Here is a 21,456-nt window from a genome sequence, read left to right as displayed (position 1 = left end):
CTTGCTCTCTTGCAAGATGGCAAGGATGCCATGTGTGAATCCCTTCAGTCAAGTTCGGACACGGCCAACAGTATTAGCCGGTCCATGACTGTGAGCACCGTTATACGCAGATTGGCGTGGCTGCGGAAGTCTGGTTTTGCTCTGGATGTGCAAGCCCGTCTTTGAACATGCCCTTTGATGGCATGCATTTGTTTGGCAGCAAGGCTGACGAGAGCCTTCAGAGGTTTCAGACCTTAAAATCTGCAGGGAAATCTTTAAGCGTAGCTGTGCGTCAACCTCCTCATTTTCGTCCTAAGGGACAGCATTGGAGGGGAGGTTCTTCTCGTTACTACTCCTAGCTGCCTTTTTGCCATCAGGCGCTGCCGCAGCCACTCCAAAACAGTCATGAGGCCATGTCCCATGGTTTGCCGGTTGGGGGCAGACTGCCTCAGCATCTCGAAGAATGGTGAGCTATTACTTCGGATGTGTGGGTTATGGATACAATAGCCCACGGCTACTGCCTTCCCTTCCTAAAGCGGCCTCACGACAATCCACATGGGAATCTCTTTGAAGCTTCCAGATCTGCTCCTTTTGCAGGAAATATTGACCCTGCTAGAGAAAGGCGCTATAGAACTGGTGCCTGTAGCGGAGAGGAACAAGGGATGGTATTCCCCTTTTTTATCCCAAAGAAAGACTGGGGATTGAGACCCATCCTGGACTTGAGTTGGTTGAACAAACTTCTCAGGAAGGACAATTTTAAGATGGTCACTCTTTCTCAAGTCCTCCAGGCCCTTCAACTTCAGGATTGGTTGGGGTCTCTGGACCTACAGGATGCTTACTTTCATGTGCCGATTCATCTCAAGCACAGAAAGTACCTGAGGTTTGCGGCTGGCGAATTCGCATTTTCAGTTTCGGGTCCTGCCATTCGGATTGATCTCCGCTTCGAGGGTGTTCACCAAGCTAATGGTGGTGGTGGTGGTGGTGGTGGTGGTGGCGGCAGCGTATCTCAGGCGAGGGGGGGTTCATGTCTACCCCTACCTGGACGACTCGCTTATCTGTGCGCATTCTCCCAAGCAAGCATTGGATCACCTCGGTCTCACCTGCCGCTCCCTCCACAGGCTGGGCTTCTCCCTCAATTTCAAGAAGTCGCATCTGACACCTTCCCAACAGCTCCAGTACATCGGGGCTGTGTTGGACATGTCCTCGGAAGTGCTCGCCTCCCAAGGTAAGGGCTCATCACATTGTGCAGGTGGAGGACAAGTTTCAACATGCCCATAGTCTCCTGGCCTTCGAATTCTTAAGGTTGCTCGGCCTCATGGCATCCTGCATTTTTCTGGTGCCAGAGGCCAGGCTGAGGATGAGATCCCTGCGATGGGTCCTCAAGATGCAGTGGTCGCAGTTCTCAGGCAAGATGCCGTATCCCCCTCTGATTCCAATCTCGGTCTCCCAGGATTTTCTGTGGTGGGCCAACGAGGGGAACCTGATTAAGTGGGAGCCGTTTTGGCAACCATGGCCGGAGGTGACTTGTGACGGACGCTTCCCTCACAGGATGGGGAGCTCATGCCGAAGACTAGACCGCCAGCGGTCGTTGGTCTCCTTCGGAGTCAAAACTCCACATCAACCTGTTAGAGCTGAGGGCCATCAGGCTGGCCCTGAAGGCTTTTCTGCCGTCTGTGCGGTTGAAGAGTGTCCTGATCATGACGGACAACACAGTGGCCATGCATTACCTCAACAAAAAAGGTGGGGGGTAGGTTCACTCCCGTTGTGCAGAGAGGCAATGCAGCTCTGGTTCTGGGCAGTCCAGCAGGGAATTTTGCTCTCAGCAGTTCATCTGGCCGGAGATGACAATGTCGCGACGGACGCTCTGAGTAGGCAGAGCACGATCTCTCACGAGTGGGAGTTGGCTCAGGAAGTCCTTCTGGAGATCTTTGCTCTTTGGGGAACCCCACAAGCGGATCTCTTCGCCACTAGTGCCAACAGGAAGTGCTAGAGATTCTGCTCAAGGGAATTTCCTCTGAGAGAAGCCTTAGGAGGCGCGTTTGTTGTTGAATCGGTCATTCCCACTGATGTACGCATTGCCTCCAGTCCCCGTCATTCCTCAAGTGATAAGGAGGTTGCGGAAGTTCGGATCCCACATGATCCTCATTGCTCAAGATTGGGCCAGGAGAGTGTGGTTCCCGAACCTTCTAGAAATGTCCATCTTCCCTCCATGCTGTCTTCCCTACCGAGAGGATATGCTCTCGCACGCGAGGGTGGGGTGTGATGTTCTCCATCCAGAGGTCAGGACTCTTAACCTTCACGCTTGGTATCTGAAAGGTTGAGGTATAAGAATTGGGACCTCCTGGATGACGTGATGGAGCTGTTGCTATCGGCGAGGAGGCCAGCAACGAAATCCCTGTACCTTTTGGCGTAAGTTTTGCGACTGGTGCAGAGGACAAAATGTTGATCCTTTTCAGTGTTTTATTCCATTGGTTCTTTCTTTCTTTCTTTCTTTCTTTGGCCCACAGGGGCCTTCAAGTAGGTACCTGTTCTGTTCTTGATTGTCGTGCAGAGTATGGAACCTCCGTCCCCAAGCACCACAGAGGAAGAGTAAAAGCACTCCCTCTGCGGTTATTGGGGCCACAGGTGGGTTTCCTTCGCCGGTCTGGTACCACGAAACTGCTGACCCCAGACAGCTATAGAAAAAGGTCTGATTAGTTACCAAGCGAGCACAATAAAACACACTGATGAAAACAGAAGGCAGAGTCTTACCTATGTGGAGAGGTGGTATGCCGTATACCTATGCTGGGGTACTTCGTGGAGAAGGGGGGGGGGTGGATCAAGTGAGCTGGCCTCCCAGTAGTATCAAGACCAATGTCGTGCGAGGGTCCACCCAACCAACCTGCAGAGATATATGCGCAAGCTGGAATGGCGAGAAGCCAGATCCGAGACACAAAATCCGTAAGGGGCAATTCCGAATAACGTTCCAAAGCAAACAAGTAGTCAGGAGGGGCAGAAGAGCAGAGCAAGGTCCAGAGTCGAAATCCGTGTCAAAAGCCGTGAATCCAAGAAGCAGAATAGCTGAACAGAGTCCTCCGGTGCGAACAGCTGTGAAGCGCTGTTTCGCGGGAGTCCAGCGTTTAAATCCTGTGTGTCCCTGTGTCAGCTGATCCGCGAGCGGGACCAGTGAGCGTGTCACGTGACCCGGGACCAGGAAGTGCACGCTGGAACTGTGTTGACGAATGCCGAGGCGTTTGTCTGTAGTTGCTGTCCCGTAAGCGCCATGGAAGCCGCCAGTGGAGGTATGGAAAGCTCCTATTGTACCTGGTTGTTTGGTGCTTCCGACCCCAGAGATGAGCCTGCTCACGTGACACCCCCCGGACATGAGAGCGTGTCTGAGAGCTGTGTGAGGATGAGGGGTGTATGACTGGCGTACTTGAACGGAGCCGTGAGTGCGTGACAGAACCTTTAAGAGTTACCTGGCTGCGCTGTCCCTTTTCAAGCGCTCGTCTGAAGAATGTTCTTACTTAAAGATTCCTTTGATTTCCCAGTTTCTTAAAGGGCTCCCTAATGTGTTCCCGCTGTCCCCTTTCCAGGTGCCGGTTTGGGATCTGAATTTGGTTTTGAAATTCCTCATGGGTGCTCCGTTTGAACCTTTGCACTCTTGCCCTTTGAGATTATTGTCCTTCAAGACAGTGTTCTTGGTTGCGGTTACTTCCACTCACAGAGTGAGTGAATTGCAGGCACTTTCATCTAAGCCGCCCTTTTCTGTGTTCCACAAGCATAGGATTGTACTGAGGGTACGTCCTTCCTTTCTAACTAAGGTAGTGTGTGACTTTCATTTGAGCAGAAAGTGGTTCTTCCTTTTTTCTATCCTCCTCATCATCCTGGTAAGGAAGAGGAGCGACTCCATAGGTTGGACCCTAGGAGAGCTCTGAGCTTTTATATTTCTAGGATGTTGTTAGGCAGAATTCTCCAGCATGGGGTCTGGCATGGATTCAAATGCTCATGAATATTCCCTTTCGTCAGGCTGGGAATCTTCGGTAAAGAAAAAATCAGTTTCGATTCTGATCTGTCTTTCTCAGTAGTAACCAATCACTGGTCTCTGGGTCATACTGCCTCCAGCCAATGACTGCCCTCTCCCTAAGCCCTGCCTCTGGCAACCATCTTCAGATTTTTACTGCACGCTCAAGTGTTGGGAGTCCTCATGTTTAGCTCTCGAGCTTTTGCTGCGTTTTTGCGCTTTTTCAAGGAGAATTTCTCATTTTTCGGTCAAATAGAGCCTCAAGCCCCACCGTCTCTACATCCGATTAACGGGGATCCGTGTCGGATTTTTCTACGCCCCTCAAGGGTGAAGATTTTGTCGAGTTACGCTACTTGGAGGATTCCAGAAGTTTCTGCGGCCTACCCAAACATGGCCCAGGAGAAAGGAAGCTCGACGTCCGGAAAGCTGTTCAGGGTGTGCCCTGGGTGCCAGCTACAGAATGTGTTCAAGGAGGACGAGCATTCAAAATTTCTCTACTGCCTTCAGGAGGACAAAATGCACGTGGAGAAGGACTGTGCGTTTTGCAGGAACATGTTGGAACGGACCATCAGGGACCGACACCTTCGTCTCTCCAACTGGCCGGAAGGAAGGAGTCCATCAGGTGAGAAGTAGAAGAAGTCCGAGCGGTCTTCTAAGTCCTGTGAGGGCGCCCCGGTGACGGGGGCCCAACAGAAGGCAAAGCACTGCGAGTCCGCGGGCACTGGGAGCGCCGAACGGTCAGGCTCTTTGACTGCCAGGTGGGCACCCCTTCCCCGGCACCATCAGCCACGAGCCAATGCTCTGGTTCGGGGAAGAGGAAATCCGAGAACCCGGGTAAGCCTCTGGAGAGGCCTCGGTCGATCTCGAAGGATTCGGCTGAGGGGGAGCGAGGCGGTGACCCTCCCCCCAAGGTGAAGACCTCAAGCGCGCCTACGGCGGTGAAGGCCTTGATTCTTCCGGCCAAGGCCTCTATCGAGGGAGTCGTGGCAGCCCTGGCGCAGCCAGGTGGAGGCTACACCAGTGGAGGTGACCTCAGGGCCCAGAGTCTCCCTGCCTCCGCGGAGGGAAGCCTCTTTCAGACCCACCGAAAAGACCCCCGTGAAGACCCCGAGGAAAAAGAGGGGTGGGGGCGGTGGCATTGTGGATACGGACACAACATCCAAGGAGGAGTTGGCAGAAGTCCTAGAGGGCCTCGACGAGGGCGTTGAGGAGGCCCATCCCCACGGGAGGGATCCCGACGAGGTTGACGTTGAGAGTGACGGCGGCACTGGCGAGGGTCCTAGTCAGCCGTCGCTTCCGGAGCCGCAGGATAACTCAGCAGCCATTTTGTTGGCGATACAATCCTTATGTTCAGAGATAAGGACGAGATTGCCCTTACCACCGACAGAGGACCCGGTGCCAGGTCCGGCAGAGGAACCAGAGCCGGTGCCGGCAGGAAGCCCCCCCGAACAAGAGAAGACGGATCCACCCAGCCCCGCCTTCTCAGATCTTGCGGCCTGCTCGGCCTTTACCCACGTCCCCCGTCCCTGGGGATGACACGGGAACAGACACGGCCACGACGGGTACCGACGACGACGACGGCGGTGATGATGGGACGGAGCTACCATCACCAGCCTGGGCCTCCCCGTCCGATGAGATCGTATCTTTCCATGCAATGATCGCCAGGGCATCCAAGCTTTTTCAGCTCTGCCCCGAGGGGAAGGAGGAAGGTTTCCTTTACCAACGACGCGAGGCCAGGAGGAAGTCAGTCCTCGCCGTGCCTCTGCTGGATGACATCTGGGACGAGGGTCTCACCCTTCTCAAGAACCCTTCTACGACGCCTGCCAAGAAGGATCGGTACGAGAAGAAGTACCGGGTCCCCGACGCGGCCCCTCTTGCCTTAGGGCACAACCTACCCCGGACTCGGTCGTCTCAGCGGCGGCCAAGAAGAAAGCGGGGGGGGTGCGTCGGTCTCAACATCAACTTCCCCGTCGGACAGCGAAGGGAAGAAGCTGGACGCAATGGGACAACGAGTTATCTCGTCGGCGGCAACAACGATTAAGGCGGCCAAGGCCCTCGCGATCATGGCCCGCTGCGACAGGGAGTTATGGTTCAAGATCGCCCCGCTGTTGGACTTCCTACCGGATGACAAGAGGGCGGAGGCCCTGGAGATCTTGCAAGAAGTCGAAGTGGCATCGGACCACGCCATTACGGTGGCAACGGACATTGCCGACACAGGTTTCCGCCAGCTAGGCAACAGCGTTTGCCTTAGACGACGAGGTTGGCTCAAGGCGACAGATTTCCGCAAGGATGTGCAAGCCAAGTTACTGGACATGCCATTCGACGGGAACAACCTGTTTGGGAAAACGGTGGATGAGTCCCTCCAAGCCATCAAGGCGGACACAGAGACTGCTAGGGCCCTAGGCGTTCTCCGGCAACGGAGGCCGTTCTTTCGGAGCGCCGGAGGCAAGTAGAGTGCTTCCAAGGATTTGGCGGTGGCTCCTCTACATACCGCCAAGCGGCCCGCTCCTGGGTGCAGGAAGCCTATAGAGGACGAGGCAAGTCGAGGGGGCCCACCGTCGTCGCCAGGTAGGCCAAGCCAGCAAGGCGTCTGCCAAGCAAGATTGAACCGACAGTGGGGTCGGGCCCCCACCGAAGCACCCCGGTGGGAGGCCGGCTGCCGAAGTTCGCCAGCGTGTGGGAATCCACCTCCACCGACCGTTGGGTGCTGGACGCCCTGGCCCAGGGGCACGCCCTCGAATTTCTAAAAAAGTGCCCCCGCATTCCACCCGTGGTCGGCTAGGAAAGTCACATCCCTCAACTACTCTTGGAGGTGAGGGCGTTGCTCAGAAAAGGTGCCATCAAGCTCGTCCCGAAGAGTACACTCAAGGTACTTCCTAGTAAAAAAGAAGTGAGGATGGCGCCCCATCCTGGACCTGCGACGGCTGATCTAGTACATCAAGGCACAGAAATTCCGGATGGTCACCCTCCAGCACGTGCTGGGACAGCTGGAGGAGGGTGATTTTCTGTCGTCGTTGGATTTGGAGGATGCATACTTCCACATGCCCATTCTGAAAGGTCACCGAAAGTTCCTCAGGTTCGTGGTCCAAGGACGGCACTACCAGTTCAAGGCCCTCCCGTTCGGATTGAAGTCGGCACCCAGGGTGTTCACCAAGTGCCTCGCACCGGTGGCGGCGCGGCTGCGCCTGCAGGGGATCCACGTCTACCCCTACCTGGACTGGCTCATCCGAGCAGGGACAAGGGAGCTCGCCGTGGATCACACAGCAAAGACCGTCCAGCTGCTCTCGGACCTGGGATTTTCCATCAACTTTCCCAAATCCCACCTGGTCCCGTTGCAAGTCGCACTGTTTCTGGGAGCAAAGCTCGACACAGTGGCGCACCTGCCCTCACCGTCGGAAGAAAGGACGAAGGCCATCCTGGGCAAGGTGCAGCGCCTGCTGGCCACGAATGTGGCCAGGGTGAGGTCCATCAAGTCCGTCCTGGGGAAGATGTCCTCCTGCATATATCTCATGCGCCTGTGCAGGCTTCGGATGCGCCCTCTGCAAGAGTTCCTCGACTCCCGATGGATCCAATCGACGGGCAGCTTCGAGGACGGGATTCCGCTCGACGAGACCTTGGTGGTGGGGCTCCCGCGCTCATCTGACGGCGGGCACGGACTTTCAGACCCCATCCCACCAGATAACGGTGCTGACAGATGCCTCCTTGTAAGGGTGGGGAGCACACACCGGAGATCTTCACGCAAGAGGCCTTTGGCTCCCAGAGGAGAAGAAGCTCCACATCAACATCCTGGAGCTTCGAGCAGTGTTTTGGGCCCTTGGGTCCTTTCTCCCGTCCCTCAAGGGCAAGGTGGTGAGAGTTTTCACCGCCAATACCACCATGATGTTCTACATCCGGAAGCAGGGAGGAACCAGATCCCCAGCCCAGGAATCCCAGGATCTGTGGCATTGGCCGTCGCCCAAGCGATGTTTCTGGTGCCCTTTCATCTGGCAAGGATAAAAAACACCATTGCTGACTCACTCAGCAGGGAGCTGCGCTCGTGCCACGAGTGGGAACTACGTCAGGATCAAGTGGATCGACTCTTCCGACGATGGGGAAAACCCCAGATCGACCTGTTCGCGACGAACTCCAAGTGCCAGAGGTTCGCCAGCAGGTTTCCCCAGCCGAGGAGCATGGGCGATGCTTTCTCGTGCCCCTGGGAAGGCCTGTTCCTTTATGCGTTCCCTACGTTGCCGTTGCTGCTCCGACTCGTCAACCAGCTCAAGAGGTCCCGGTGCAGGATGATCGTGGTCGCACCGGCGTGGACGAGGCAGATCTGGTTCCCGGACCTTCTGGACTTGTCAGCGTCCCCACCAGTCAAGCTGCCGACGGACACAGATCTTCTCTCCAGAGAAGGAAGGGCCATACTTCATCACGACCCGGAGTCGCTGAACTTGCAGGCCTGGCTCCTGCAGCGCTAGAATTTGGAGGGTACGATATCCCGGCTGACTGCAGAGAGGTCCTTGCAAAAGCCAGGGCGTCCTCAACTCTCAAGTGCTACGGACATAAGTGGAAGAGGTTCTCTGTCTGGTGCCGTGCACAGAAGATTAACCCTCTACGGATTACGGCCCCTCAAGTGCTGCCGTACCTACTGTTGGTGGCCAAGGCTGGACTGTCTCACGCCTCCATCAAGATACATCTGGCTGCGATCTCCCAATACACCAGAACCACAGGACGGGTGTCCTTGTGGTCCCATCGCCTGGTGAAGGAATTTATGAAGGGACTGTTCTGATCGTTCCCGCCGGTTAAGGCCCCCGCCCTGGCGTGGAAACTTAACATGGTGCTGACCAGGCTCATGGGGGCGCCATTCGAGGCCCTGCATTCGGCACCGCTGAAATTCCTGTTGTGGAAGACTGCGTTTCTTGTGTCCATCACCTGCGCACGGTGAGTGGGAGGGATCCAGGCCCTATCCTGCAAGCCTCCATACTTGACTTTTCACGACACGAGGGTGGTGCTGAGGACGCACCCCTCGTTTATGCCCAAGGTGCCGTCGGACTTTCACCTCAACGAGCCCTTGGTGCTACCTGTTTTCTTTCCTTCGTCTCCGGCCGAGAGGACTTTGCACTCGCTGGATGTGGCTAGAGCGCTGAAGTTCTACGTGGACCGAACGTAGAGTTTTTGGAAGACATCACAGCTGTTTGTGAACTTTGGACCTGTGAACCAAGGGAAGGCTCTCTCGAAGGCTTCCATTTCCAGATGGCTCTCCAGATGCATCATGCATTGTCATCGGTTGTCAAACCGACCGTTGCCTGGCCGTCCGAGAGCCCATTCGACCTGACCGATCGCTGCTACCACGGCGTTCTTGTCTGGTGTGCCTCTCCTGGAGATCTGCAGGGCTGCTACGTGGAGGTCGACGCACACCTTCACGAGATTCTACTGCGTCGACCGGGATTCCAGGGAGGAGTCCAGAGTCGGCCAGGCAGTGCTGCCCAACCTGTTTGCTTAAGGTGAGCCTGGTGAGGAGGTAAGAGATGCTTAATGTTGAGTTTTATGTAATGCTTAATGTTGAGCCTTGCCACCTCCCGTGGTTGTGCATGTGTACTGCTATGTATTCTTATATTCATGAGCATGTGAATCCATGCCAGACCCCATGCTGGAGAAGGAACAAGTTACTTACCTGTAACTGTTGTTCTCCAGCATGGGTCTGGCATGGATTCCCTCCTGCCCCTCTACGGCTTTTCATTTGGTCATACTGCCACTTTGCGCTACCAAATCTGAAGATGGCTGCCAGAGGCGGGGCTTAGGGAGAGGGCAGTCATTGGCTGGGGACAGTATGACCCAGAGACCAGTGATTGGTTACTACTGAGAACAACAGATCAGAAACGAAACTGATACTGATTTTTTTCTTTACAGAGGATTCCCAGCCTGACTGGGAATATTCATGAGCATGTGAATCCATGCCAGACCCATGCTGGAGAACAACAGTTCCAGGTAAGTAACTTGTTCCTTATATGCAGTACCCTTTGGGAACACCACAAATAAGACTACAAGTTACCGTACAAATTCACCTTTGGTACAAGCCTGTACTACACAGTTAAAGTGGTAGGAATAGCGGAGCAGCCAGACTTATCTCAAGAGTAAATGAGCAGTATCAGATAGTTACACAAAGGACAGCAATTACTATGATTCGGGCCAACACTGACTCAAGGTTTTCAAGTAAAAGAATATACATTTATTTCACTCTTCAGTTGTATAACATTACACTATTATAAGCAAGGTAAAAATCACAATCTTAATACACCACACCACTTCCCTTAAATTCCAGACAAGTTAAGCTCACAAAATGAAGTGGGAGCAAAATTTAAAAGGGAGGTAAAGACAAAGTTATTAGAAATTAAATCAAACCAAGAGGTAAGTACTCGGGGCAATTGAACTAAAGGAACTACAGTGATGAAATCAGTTGGAAAAGACTTAAGGCCAAAGTCAATGGGTCCAAAGTCTTTTGCTCAAGATCAAACAGTTCAGGGTAGTTTGCGGTCATGTTCGTGGCACGGTTTCGGGACGAGGTTGGTTGAAAGAAAAGTTAGTTCAAAGAGAAGAGCAGGACAAGCCCTCGGATTGGATAAAGATTTCAAACACTTTCACCGCGGTTGAACGAAACGAGCAACCGAATTTGCGCAGTACCTTAAAATGGAGAGGGAGCTGTAGCTGAGGCGGATGTTCCTGGTAGTTCCTGCAGGCTCACGGTTCCTGAAGCAACTGTCGGACTAACAAGAAGTAGGAAGACTAGAGGGTCCTGCACAACCCAGGGAAGAAACCAGCAGCAGAGAAAAGCCACAAATAAAAGATGCGTTCCTTAAAACCCAAGCAGGGTCCGACCTTCCTGGCTATTCTGGCTATCTGCCCCACTGTAGCTCTGTACAGCGAATTCGACCAGAGGAGGGGTCCTGGCTTACAGTTGGGGCGAACTGGTTGGTCCCACCAGCTCAAAGCAAGAAGTTGCCTGAAGGATCTTCTCTGTCGTTGGATTCTGAATATTCGGACCTGCAGCAGGGCTTCACCGGGCGGTTCAGTCGTTGTAGGGGTCCTCTTCTGTCAGCTCTTTGTTGGTTCTTTCATTCCAGTGGCGACTCTGCCTTTCCAGTCCCAGAGTCCTGCTTTTTATGCAGTTTTCCCCCATTCATACAGCCTGGCAGTCAATCACACAGCAGGATGGCTGTCCTGGCAAGGACAGTCTCCTTAGCCACTCAAACATGAGTGCGACTTGGGTTACTAAGGGAACCCATGGCAGTGGTCCGAAGATCCCTCCCTCACATCCTGCCTACCCAGACTTTCAGATGCCTTAAGGAGGGCTTCTGTGCAGAATCCCGCGAAAAGACGGCGAACAAAGGAATCGTCCCCGGTTTGGTGCACAGAGAAAAACACGAGAAAGACTTTAACAAAAAGAAATGGTGAATAAACCCAGCCGGAGCAAAAATAAAATGTATTTGCTCAAGCGGGTTTATGTTCGAGGCTAATATAATAGCCTAAAACATTACCACGTTTATATAAGATAACCGCGGTAGAAAAGTTAGGGTAGTTACCACTGCCACCAGCCAAACAAGGCTCCAAGAGACACAGACAAAAAGGGATAAGAATTAACCCTTTCCAATTTTCCATGTAAGATGGGGTGTACTGGGTCTGTGGCTTAAAAGTGACTAAAATAAAGTTAATGGCAACTTTACCTTTACGGGGGGCAGTAGTCAGCCCCAGAAAAATGGATTCAGTGGGAAGTCTCAAAGACATCCCTGTGTAACTGCATTGAAGGTGCTGTGTAACACACTTGAAAAATGAGGCCCTGGAGTAGGTGAGGCTCCAGTGCTCAAGATCACACAAAAAGTGAAAACACACACAGCAAAACACATGTAAGAGTGGGACAAAAAGGCTCACTATCTTACAAGGTGAAAAAAAATAAATACTAGAAATCCGGCAAAGCTGCTGAGGGACTCATTAGGTAAGGGAAATCAGCCATTTATGAGAATTCTCCCTAACACATGTCCAGGGTTAGAGTGGACCGTGAACTCTTTGTGGGGGTATGCTGGTCACCGGGCCAGGCTGTTACAAAACAGACCTTGTCCGGTTCGATTATCCTCACCATTACTGAATGTTACCGTTTGGTGGGCAAGGACCCTCCTGAAGGGTTGCAAGCTCATTCCACTAGGGGCGTGGCTACTTCCACAGCCCTGCAGCGGGGAGTTCCTATTCGGAATATTTACGATACAACCACATGGGCTTCTATCCACACCTTTCTTAAACATTACTCCCTGGACATGATCCATGGTCAAGATATGGCCTTTGGGAAGGCGGTTCTTTATTCTGCCATCTGATTGGGTACTCTAAAATTCTTTTCCCTCCCCCATTGTCTGGTACTGCTTTGGGAGTCTGTCAAAGATGTGGAATACGTTGGAGGACACAATCCGTTCGAAGAACAGGTTACTTACCAACTGGTAACGTTCTTTCAATTGTATGCTCATCCAACGTATTCCACATCGCCCTCCCAGCCTGTCCTCTAGAGAATTTCCTATGCGATTGCAGCTTACGTTTCCGCAAGGCTATGTGCAGTCAAGCAGGCATTGGATATTTATTTATTTATTTACATTTATATAGCGCACAAGCAGCCCAGGGGCATTGAGGCGCTGTTACTTGCAATAAACTTAGTTACATGGTACAGGCAGGATAGCGATTGTTGACATATTGTGAATGTTACAGGGAAGCATAATGTTGTTACAGTTATTGATTTTGGTCATATAGTACAGTATACACGAAGGTGACCGTGCTGGTGTGTCAGGTCTTCTGTGAAGAGGGCAGTCTTCAGCGTTTTGCAGAAGGTGGTGAGGGAGGCCTCGCCATGAATAGTGGGTGGTAGGGCATTCCAGTGAGAGGGTGCGAGGTAAGGAAAGCTGGATCCGCCCGCTCTTGCTTTTTTAACTAGTGGCACCAAGAGCATGTTGGTGTACGGTGATCTTGTTGGCCTTGTGGAAGAGACAGGGTGTATCCTTTGTGAGTGGTATGCAGGAGCAGTGAGGTGGATGCACTTGTGGATCAGTGTCAGGGCTTTGAATAAGATCCTTTCTTTGATTGGGAGCCAGTGGGCTAGCTTTCTGGCCTCTGAGATGTGTTCTCTTTTTGCAATGCCTTGGGCTGCCCGGAGCGCATTGTTCTGTATTACTTGTAATCTCTAAGTTTTTGTTGGAGGTTCCTAGAAAGAGTACGTTACAGTAGTCTAGCCTAGAGCCGGTGATGGCTCTGGCTATGTTGGTGCAGTTCTCTTTGGAGAGAAAAGGTCTGACTGCATTGATAAGTTTGGCATGATATGCAGCTGCAGAGGCTATTGCATTGATTTGTCTGTCCATGGATAGGCCGGAATCTAGGTAAACTCCCAGAGTTTTGACAGAGTCGGAAACTGGAATTTTGAGTCAATGGTGAAGTGGCTGAATTGGGCATCTAGATTTTTTAGGGTGTCGGGAGAACCTACCAGGAGGAGTTCCGTCTTGTCGGACTTGAGGCATAGACCGTTGTCTGCCATCCAGGCTTGGATGGTGTTGTAGAGGTTGTTGAGGGTCAGCGAGTCAGTGTTGTAGTTGCCTGTGAGAGTGTGGAGGATCTGTGTGTCGTCGGCATAATTGGTGTAGGAGATGCCCATGGCGTCGAGGATGAGGAAGAGGGGACGTGTAAAGATGTTGTATAGCGTGGGGGAGAGGCAGGAGCCTTGGGGCACCCCACAGAGTATAATGGTTGGTGAGGCGGCGGATAGGTCCGAGAATACTTGCATGGTTCTGTCTTGTAGGAAGGAGGTGATCCACGCTGTGGCTTCTGGGGAGAATTTGGCGGTGGTGGAGAGGTGGTGGCATAGGACGCCATGATCCACGAGATCAAAGGCCGCTGAGAGGTCAAGGAGTAGGAGAAGTGCTGGTTTACCCAAGTCTCTCGCATCGTCCATCTGGTTTTTCAAGTCAAGTAGGGCTGTTTCGGTTCCGTGTCTGGGGCGGAAGCCAGATTGGCGGAGTCCAAGGAGTTTGTTCTCTTCATCTCTTCAATGAAGTGTTGGACCTGCAGGTAGGCTGCTCTGTCCAGTATTTTAAGGAGGAAGGGGACAGTGGGGATGGGTCTGTAGTTGTTGGGGAGGTGGGATCGAGCGATGGCTTTTTTAGAAGAGGGCGGACCCAGGCTTCCTTGAGGGAGGCAGGGACTTTTCCTGTGGTGAAGGAGGAATTTACAAAGGCTGTTAGGAAGGGAGCTAGCGTTTCCGCGCAGTCTTTGATAATGGAGGCTGGGCATGCATCACCTTTGCAGTTAGAGGGTTTGATGTTCCTCATTATGTTGATGATGTCTTTTTGCTGAATGGGTTTGAAGGAGAAGGGTAGGGGGGGGATCAGGGGCAGGCGGTGGGACCGGGATTGTTTGTTCGGTAGGGCGTGTTTAGTGGCTAGTATTTTACTTTTGAGGAGACTTAGTTTGGATTGCATGGCCTTTTGTATTTCATCACACCAGTCTGTCTTTGGTGAAATTCTGGGGGGCGGGGGTGGGTGTCTCGAGCTCTCTGAAAATGGCGAATATTTCTTTAGTGCTAGATCGGGCTTCCGCGATTCTTGATTCAAAGGATTTGGCCTTGGCTTGGGTGATTGCCCTTTTGTATTTGGTGGAGAGGGCTTTAAAGATCATCTTATCTTTTTCGGAGTGGGACTTTTGCCACAGTGTGAGTGAGGCTTTTTTCTCAATGCGGAGTGCGAAGAGGTCAGGTGTGAACCAAGAGTTGGAGTGGGTAGTGGGTTTGGATTTACAAGGTTTGAGCGGGGCAATGGCGTTGATGGCTGCTTTGATGGCAGTATCATAGGTTGATGCGAGTGTTTCGGGGTCTGAGGAGAAAGGTTGTCTGAAGGCTGGACCCTGGAGGAAGGGCAGTAGTCTCTCCTTAGTGAGTTGGCGGGAGCTTCTGGCGAGGCAGGGAGGGAGTGGTTGAGGTGAAGGGGTAGCTGGGGAGCTAGTGGTGAGGATGCTAAAGGTGATGATGTGGTGGTCAGACCATGGGGTGGGAGTGTTTCCTGTGATGATGAGTGGACAGTTGTGCTGTGATATCCAGTCAAGCGTTCTGCCCTGGGTGTGAGTTGAGCTAAGTATGGTGTTCTTGTAGCCTAGAGCATTAAGGGCAGAGTCAAGGGATTTTGTTGCTACGTCCTTACTGTCCCGGAGCCCTAGGTTGACATCCCCAAGGAGAATGGCTTTAGATTGTTTTTTGAGGTTGTCAGAGAGGAGGTGGATGACAGAGGCCTGAAAGTCTCCTGCTGGGCCTGGTGGGCGATATACAGTGTGCACAGTAATTGTGCAGTGGGGGGAGAGGGTTATTTTGACTTGGAGGTAGTCGCTGTTGTTATTAAGGGATTTCTCTACCTTTCTGACAGAGAGGCAGTCTCTGGAGATGATTGCTACACCTCCACCTTTGGAGAGGCGGTCTTGTCTAGTGATGGAGTAGCCAGGGGGTAAGGCGAGTGAGAGCGCAGGGCCTGAGGCCTGGTGTAGCCAAGTTTCTGAGATCATGAGTAGATCTAGGTTTTGGGAGGTTAGGAGATCGTCGATGTCTAGAGCGTGAGCATTAATGGGCCTGGTGTTGATCATGGCGCATTTGAGGTGGGGTTCGGAAGTGGCTGTGGGGGGGTTTGAGATGGGAGACGGTGGTGTGGAGGGGCTAGGTGCGTTGGGCGAGGTGCACAACACTGATTTTACACTGGGGGGCTAATTTTCTGAGGTGGTGGACACATGTGGCATAGCATTTGGCACAATAGAATTCAAAATGGCGGTAGAAGATTTGCACATCACAGATTTTACACTGGGGGGCTCATTTTCAGAGGTGGTGGACACATGTGGCATAGCATTTGCCACAATACAATTCAAAATGGCGGTTGAAGATTTGCACATCACAGATTTTACACTGGGGGCTCATTTTCAGAAGTGGTGGACACATGTGGCATAGCATTTGGCACAATAGAATTCAAAATGGCGGTAGAAGATTTGCACATCACAGATTTTCCACTGGGGGGCTAATTTTCACAGGTGGTGGACACATGTGGCATAGCATTTGACACAATAGAATTCAAACTGGCGGTAGAAGATTTGCACATCATAGATCTTACACTGGGGGTAGTAGTGGACACATGATTAATCACATTTGTTATGGGGGTAGGCCAGTTATGTGGTGGGTCAAGTACTCTGTTGGTAATACTAGTAGTGGATGCAGCCTTTGAGGTTGTGCGTGGGAGCCTGTCCTTATCAGCAAATATAAAGGGGTGTAGAGTACGTGAGCATAGCCGTGTATTACGGGTGCTCGTGGGTGTGGGGTGTGAGCTGAAGGCGGCTTGCAGAGTACGGGCGCGCAGCCTGCGGAGCCTTGAAGAGGCACATGGTTCTGAAAGAAGCTTCCTCGGGTAGTGCTTCTTACCTTGTAGGTGCTGCAAGGGCATTGGGCAGACGAGCAGCAAAGAGCTGCAAAGAGCACCGGAGGCCTTTCCTTACGCCCTTCACTGCTCGGCTTCGCCTCTCGGCCCTCTCCCCCTCCATATAAAGCATGAGGGGAGGGGCGGGTGGGGTGAGGCAGCGAATCGGGACACGGGCCCGCGGCAATGAGCTTCTGAGCACATTTTGTTGATTCTGCTGCCGTGGTAACGGGGGCCATCTTGTCTGGAGCTTCGGTGCACGCGGCTTGTAGCGTCGACAAAGGGGAACACGCGGCCGCTCCGAAGTGCAGGATAACAGCTGATTCAGCGCTCAGCTGGTCGGCATGATTTGTGCTCGCAGTGGAGCTGCAAAGAGCACCGGAGGCCTTTCCTTACGGCCTTCCCTGCTCGGCTGTGCCTGTCACACGTTATGGAGGATAAAACATAAACTGAGGCTACAGGCGCCGTGCGTCCTATTTATAACATCTGGTGACGTCGCCCTCGACTGAGGCCTTCGAGGGACATCGACTCGACGCAGGACGTCCTCTGCCGAAAATGTTTCCTAAGTACACAGCTGTGGACATTACATGTGAAAGATGTGGAATACGTTGGAGGAACATCCAATCGAAAGAACGTTACCAGTTGGTAAGTAACTTGTTCTTCTGCATACACCTCTCAAACTCTAACCAACCACAACCCTAAAGCACAACAAACCATGCAAACCTCACTACACCGCAACAACAAAACAAACGCACAGCCTCGCACAACAGCACGCAACAGCTACCGACCAGTAAAGCACCCCCATGCTCAGCAAACGGTGTTAACCGGACTGATGCTGCCAACAGCACAACACTGCTCTCTTGCACTTATCCCGCTCGTTCCCACTAACTTCACTCCCCACCCCCTTTCAGATCTGCCAGAGCGCCTGGGGACCACTCCTGTGGTGATAGTACGTGGTACAAATATCCTTTAACATTAAGATAACTTTTCTGTTCAGGCTTAACGGAGGAGAGAAAACCCTTCTTCGGTCAGCAGTTGTGGAAGTTCAAATCATAACGCAGAAGACTGGTACACTGCTTTGATGAGCGGAGACAGGGCAACTTTTGTGATAGCAGTGGTTTCGTTTTTTACTAAAATCTTCCCATGAGAAGATAAATAAGATCCACAGAAATTGATGACAACAAACAAACAAGGATGAGGAGCTCGACAAATTGCTCAACTCCAAAGAAGGCAAAAACAAACGACATCAAAAGTCTGTAAGAGACTAGACTGAATCCCTCTCTTTTGTGTAAGAAGTATCCAATGTATTCAAGGACGTTTTTCTTGCTATTGTAAAAATTATAAATCAAAATTAAAAAAAAAATGCTTATTGGTGTTTTTAAAATCACAAATAAATGACTTTTGGGACTGGTGCAATTGAGTGTATTTATCAACAGCACATTTTGAAGTTAAACCTCTGGAGAGTCTGCAAAAGGGTGGAGGTGCTGCAGAGTGTGTCTCACCATTTTCAGTTCTGCCTGGAATGAGGCTATGTTCCCAGGTGTTGACCATGTTAGAGGATGTTTGACTAAGGAGAGAAGTTATGCAACAGGGGATGGACCCCCTCTACCCTCATTTCTCTCACCCTCACAATTGAGATAAAGGTTCCAATATTTTTGTAATGTGGAGAAGAAGCAGAGTTACTATGATTGCTGACTGCTCCTATTCAGTTTGCAGATAAAATGTAACGGAATGAGGAGTTGGCGCCACCACCCTTCCGATTATTAATGCTCCTTCATAGGGATTGGTATCGACCAGTAACTTCTGACAGAATATTGAGTTGATGAGAAGGCGCAAGTGATAAACTGTATTTTGCGGTGCTGATTGATTCATGTGTTCAGGGATTTGTGAACCCGGTAAATGAAAATAATTGTAACCAGAGAAAAAAGTGCTCTTGCAGTTTCTTTTGTATATTATATTTTCTACTATGTTTTCCCCAATATTAGCTACAAGTTAAAGAAGAACAGAACGGTTTGATGTTACTTCAGGACAAAAAAAGAATGATAGAAAAATACTCCGGTAAGCAAGTTGAATTTTATACGTGTGATATAAAACACCCCCCCCCCCCTTGAAATTCAACAGTTATGGTAAGCTAAGCAACTATAACTCGTGCCACCAGTGTGCACTGCAAGGACTAACACCCATGACATCAAAAATGCCTTCACAAATCTCTTTTTTGTCATCACTGATGCTATCACATGTGTGGCTCTCTCTGTTTTGTTCACTACCATAAGTAGGCCAGGTGCTTTTCTTTGCTAATAGTCGTGAACAAACATTCAAAAGGTTCTTGTTTTGTGTTCGGCACCCTTCTGGGTTGCTTTGGTAGGGCACTGTAAGCAGAACGTTCTTTAGCATAGCGTTTCCTTAAAGAGGATAAGTATTTAATATGGCAACATAACCATATTGTCCCGTTAACAACGGTTTGTTACTGATTTCTTGGCTGCCCTCATGGTAAATGTATGGAAAGGGCAAATTGTCTGGTGTATTTATCAATTTGCGCTACCCCTTACTTTTCCTAATACTCTTGGTGTATCGTAGCAATTACAGATGTACATAGTAAATGTTGTTTAGTGTGTCAGTAGGCTCTCTTTTAGTGTTAATAGTGCATGATAAATCTGTGCCACGCACTACTGGCCGAAATCGCTACAGATGAGCAATATGGACGTTTCCTAGGGAGACTGCACCTGGTTGTCGTATGGACAATCACACTGCAAGTATCTGTAGGACTCCATTAGTGACTGCATGTCTGCATCTTCAAATGTACTTTTAAGTAGTTGTGGAAGTGTGCGTGTTTCTGTTCCACACCTAGACCCATGCATAGGTCATCCACTGTATTCTGGTAACATTGCCCCTGTCGCCATCCCTATGGATTCATGCAGTAGGCTACCGTATTTTTTATTGGCATTTTTTAACAGGTAACATGAACACAAAGTCAACCCCCCCCCACCCTCCCTTTCCGGAGACTACCCCCAATCCTCCTCCCGTCCCTCCCTCCCCTGATCCAAGAGCCATCCTTGCTTGGTTCCGTGGCGTCTAGTCCGGCCACTACTACTGTAATGTTCTGTTCGCCTATTTCCCTGGGAGGCCCGCAGTGTTACTTCGGCTGTGCATGCCCCTCACAGATCAGACTTATCCTGCGGCACAAATACTCCCTGAATTTCCATTGCCTTAGGGCACCATGCCCAGCGAGCTCCACCTTTTAGATAAGACAGAAGGATGGACCAGTCGGTAATGAACCTCAAGTGTTCTCCTTGGATTGAGTAAGTGAGCCATGCCATGGCTACTAACAACCAGATTTTAGCTATCCATTCGTGTTCCATAAGTGGTTCTTTCGATTTCCATTTACATGCCAAAACCAAAGCTGCCGACATCATCAATACGTTTAACTTTCAGCCTGGCTTAGTTGTGATGCTTTCCAGGACCCCATTTAGACCTATCAATTCTAGGCCTCTGTCACCCCCCTCCATACTTCCCCCTGTGATCCCCAGAACTTGGGCGACTGCCCGCTCGATTTGTTTCTCCAGCATAGCCGCGAAGTATTAGTATAGATTTTGTTTATCCTGATCGGGGGTTAGGTGCCACTGGAGCATCAGTTTCAGCCACATCGCTCTAATTTGGATCGATCTTGTTAGTTTGGGGATCTGTTCCCACAGCTTTTCCCATTCTGCTTCCCTTATCTCGCTCCCCATGTCCTCTTCCCATTTCTTCATGTAGTTTCTGCTCGGCTGATGGTTGAGAGAGCCAGTGCCTCATCTGGACATAGGAAAACCTCTGCATCTCCCCTACATTGAAGTATTTTTTGCACTGCTCAAATTGTTTGACCTTATCTCCGTCGAACATGTCTCGTATCATACTTCATCGCCCCTTGGTGCCAGGGATCAAAAGCCGCTGCTTGTTTGTGTCCTGGGGTGAACTGCGGGTTGCCAAACGGGAGTGTACGGGGTGGGATAGGTGGTGATGTGCGCTCTTTTTACTGCATGGTCCCATGCATCTCCTGTTGCCTAGGTTATTTTGCTGCAATACATTTGGTTGGTTCTGTCAGAACTCGGTATCCACGGCATCCCCTCTAAATTCCCTCCCACCACTGCTCTATCCATCGGCCTCCAAACCTTCCCCCTATCGTCCCTTTGCCAATCCCTGATGATCTGGATTTGTGCCACTAGATAATATGCCCTGAAATCCGGCTCTCCCATGCCCCCCCAGGCTGACAGCGTTCTCATTAGCTTAGCCGCTACTCTCAGGTGCTTCTGGTTCCAGACAAATCGGTTGGTTATTTTCTGGATGGCTCTAAAGAAGGAAGCTGGGATGGCTATGGGCAGAGCCGTGAAGTAATATAGCAGCTGAGGTAAGATCGCCATCTTTAAGGCGTTAATGCGTCCCAGCCATGATATTGAAAGGGGACCCCAGTCGATCATTTTGGTTTGAGCTTCTCTAAGAAAGGGGTGTAGCTTACCATGTACAGCTCACCTACTGATTTAGTCAGGTGTATCCCTAAGTACTTTATAGATTTGTTGACCCATCTAAATTTATAGGCCCTTCTAAGATCTTGCTCTGCACTCTCTGACAGGGTGAGGGAGAGAACTATGTGCGTGTTAATTTGTAGCCCTGCCACCTGGCTGAACCAGTCCAGTTCCCTGTCCACTGCCCTAAGAGAGGTTACGGGATAGGTCAATGCCAGAAGCATGTCATCTACAAAGGCGGCAACCTCCAAATGGTATTACCTTTATATCTTCAGCCGACCTTATTGCTGCCAGAAATGATTCCAGGTGAAGAGCATATATAAGGTGTTTCGGGGCTGAGATTCGGCCGTTAATTGCTAGTCGAATGAGCGGGTTTTGGTAGTTGGCCTTCACCCGATCGAAGCAGTTGGGACCGAAGCCCATCTTGACCATGGTGGCGAAAAGAAAGCCCCACTCCACCCGGTCGAATGCCTTCTCTGCATTGATTGCTAGCAGGAGGGCCGGAATTTTTCTTTCTGGGTCTTTTCGGTAG

At 51.1% G+C, this 21,456-nt stretch overlaps 1 protein-coding gene across 2 annotated transcripts in view; it reads left to right on the top strand.

The window, feature by feature from the left end:
- The window catches only part of HJURP (Holliday junction recognition protein), a 967,877-nt gene that overhangs the window by 739,250 nt on the left and 207,171 nt on the right, over positions 1-21,456 (top strand). For both annotated transcript variants that reach the window (XM_069620625.1, XM_069620626.1), the window contains one exon: positions 18,411-18,483. In XM_069620625.1, the coding sequence (XP_069476726.1) occupies positions 18,411-18,483 (73 nt within the window). The remainder of the gene's footprint in view (positions 1-18,410; positions 18,484-21,456) is intronic.

This window comes from Ambystoma mexicanum, chromosome 5q (genome assembly GCF_040938575.1).
Source record: "Ambystoma mexicanum isolate Mex_15411 chromosome 5q, UKY_AmexF1_1, whole genome shotgun sequence".
Lineage (NCBI taxonomy): Eukaryota > Metazoa > Chordata > Amphibia > Caudata > Ambystomatidae > Ambystoma > Ambystoma mexicanum.
The sequence above is the reverse complement of the archived record's forward strand: the minus strand, read 5'-3'. Positions and strand labels throughout refer to the sequence as shown.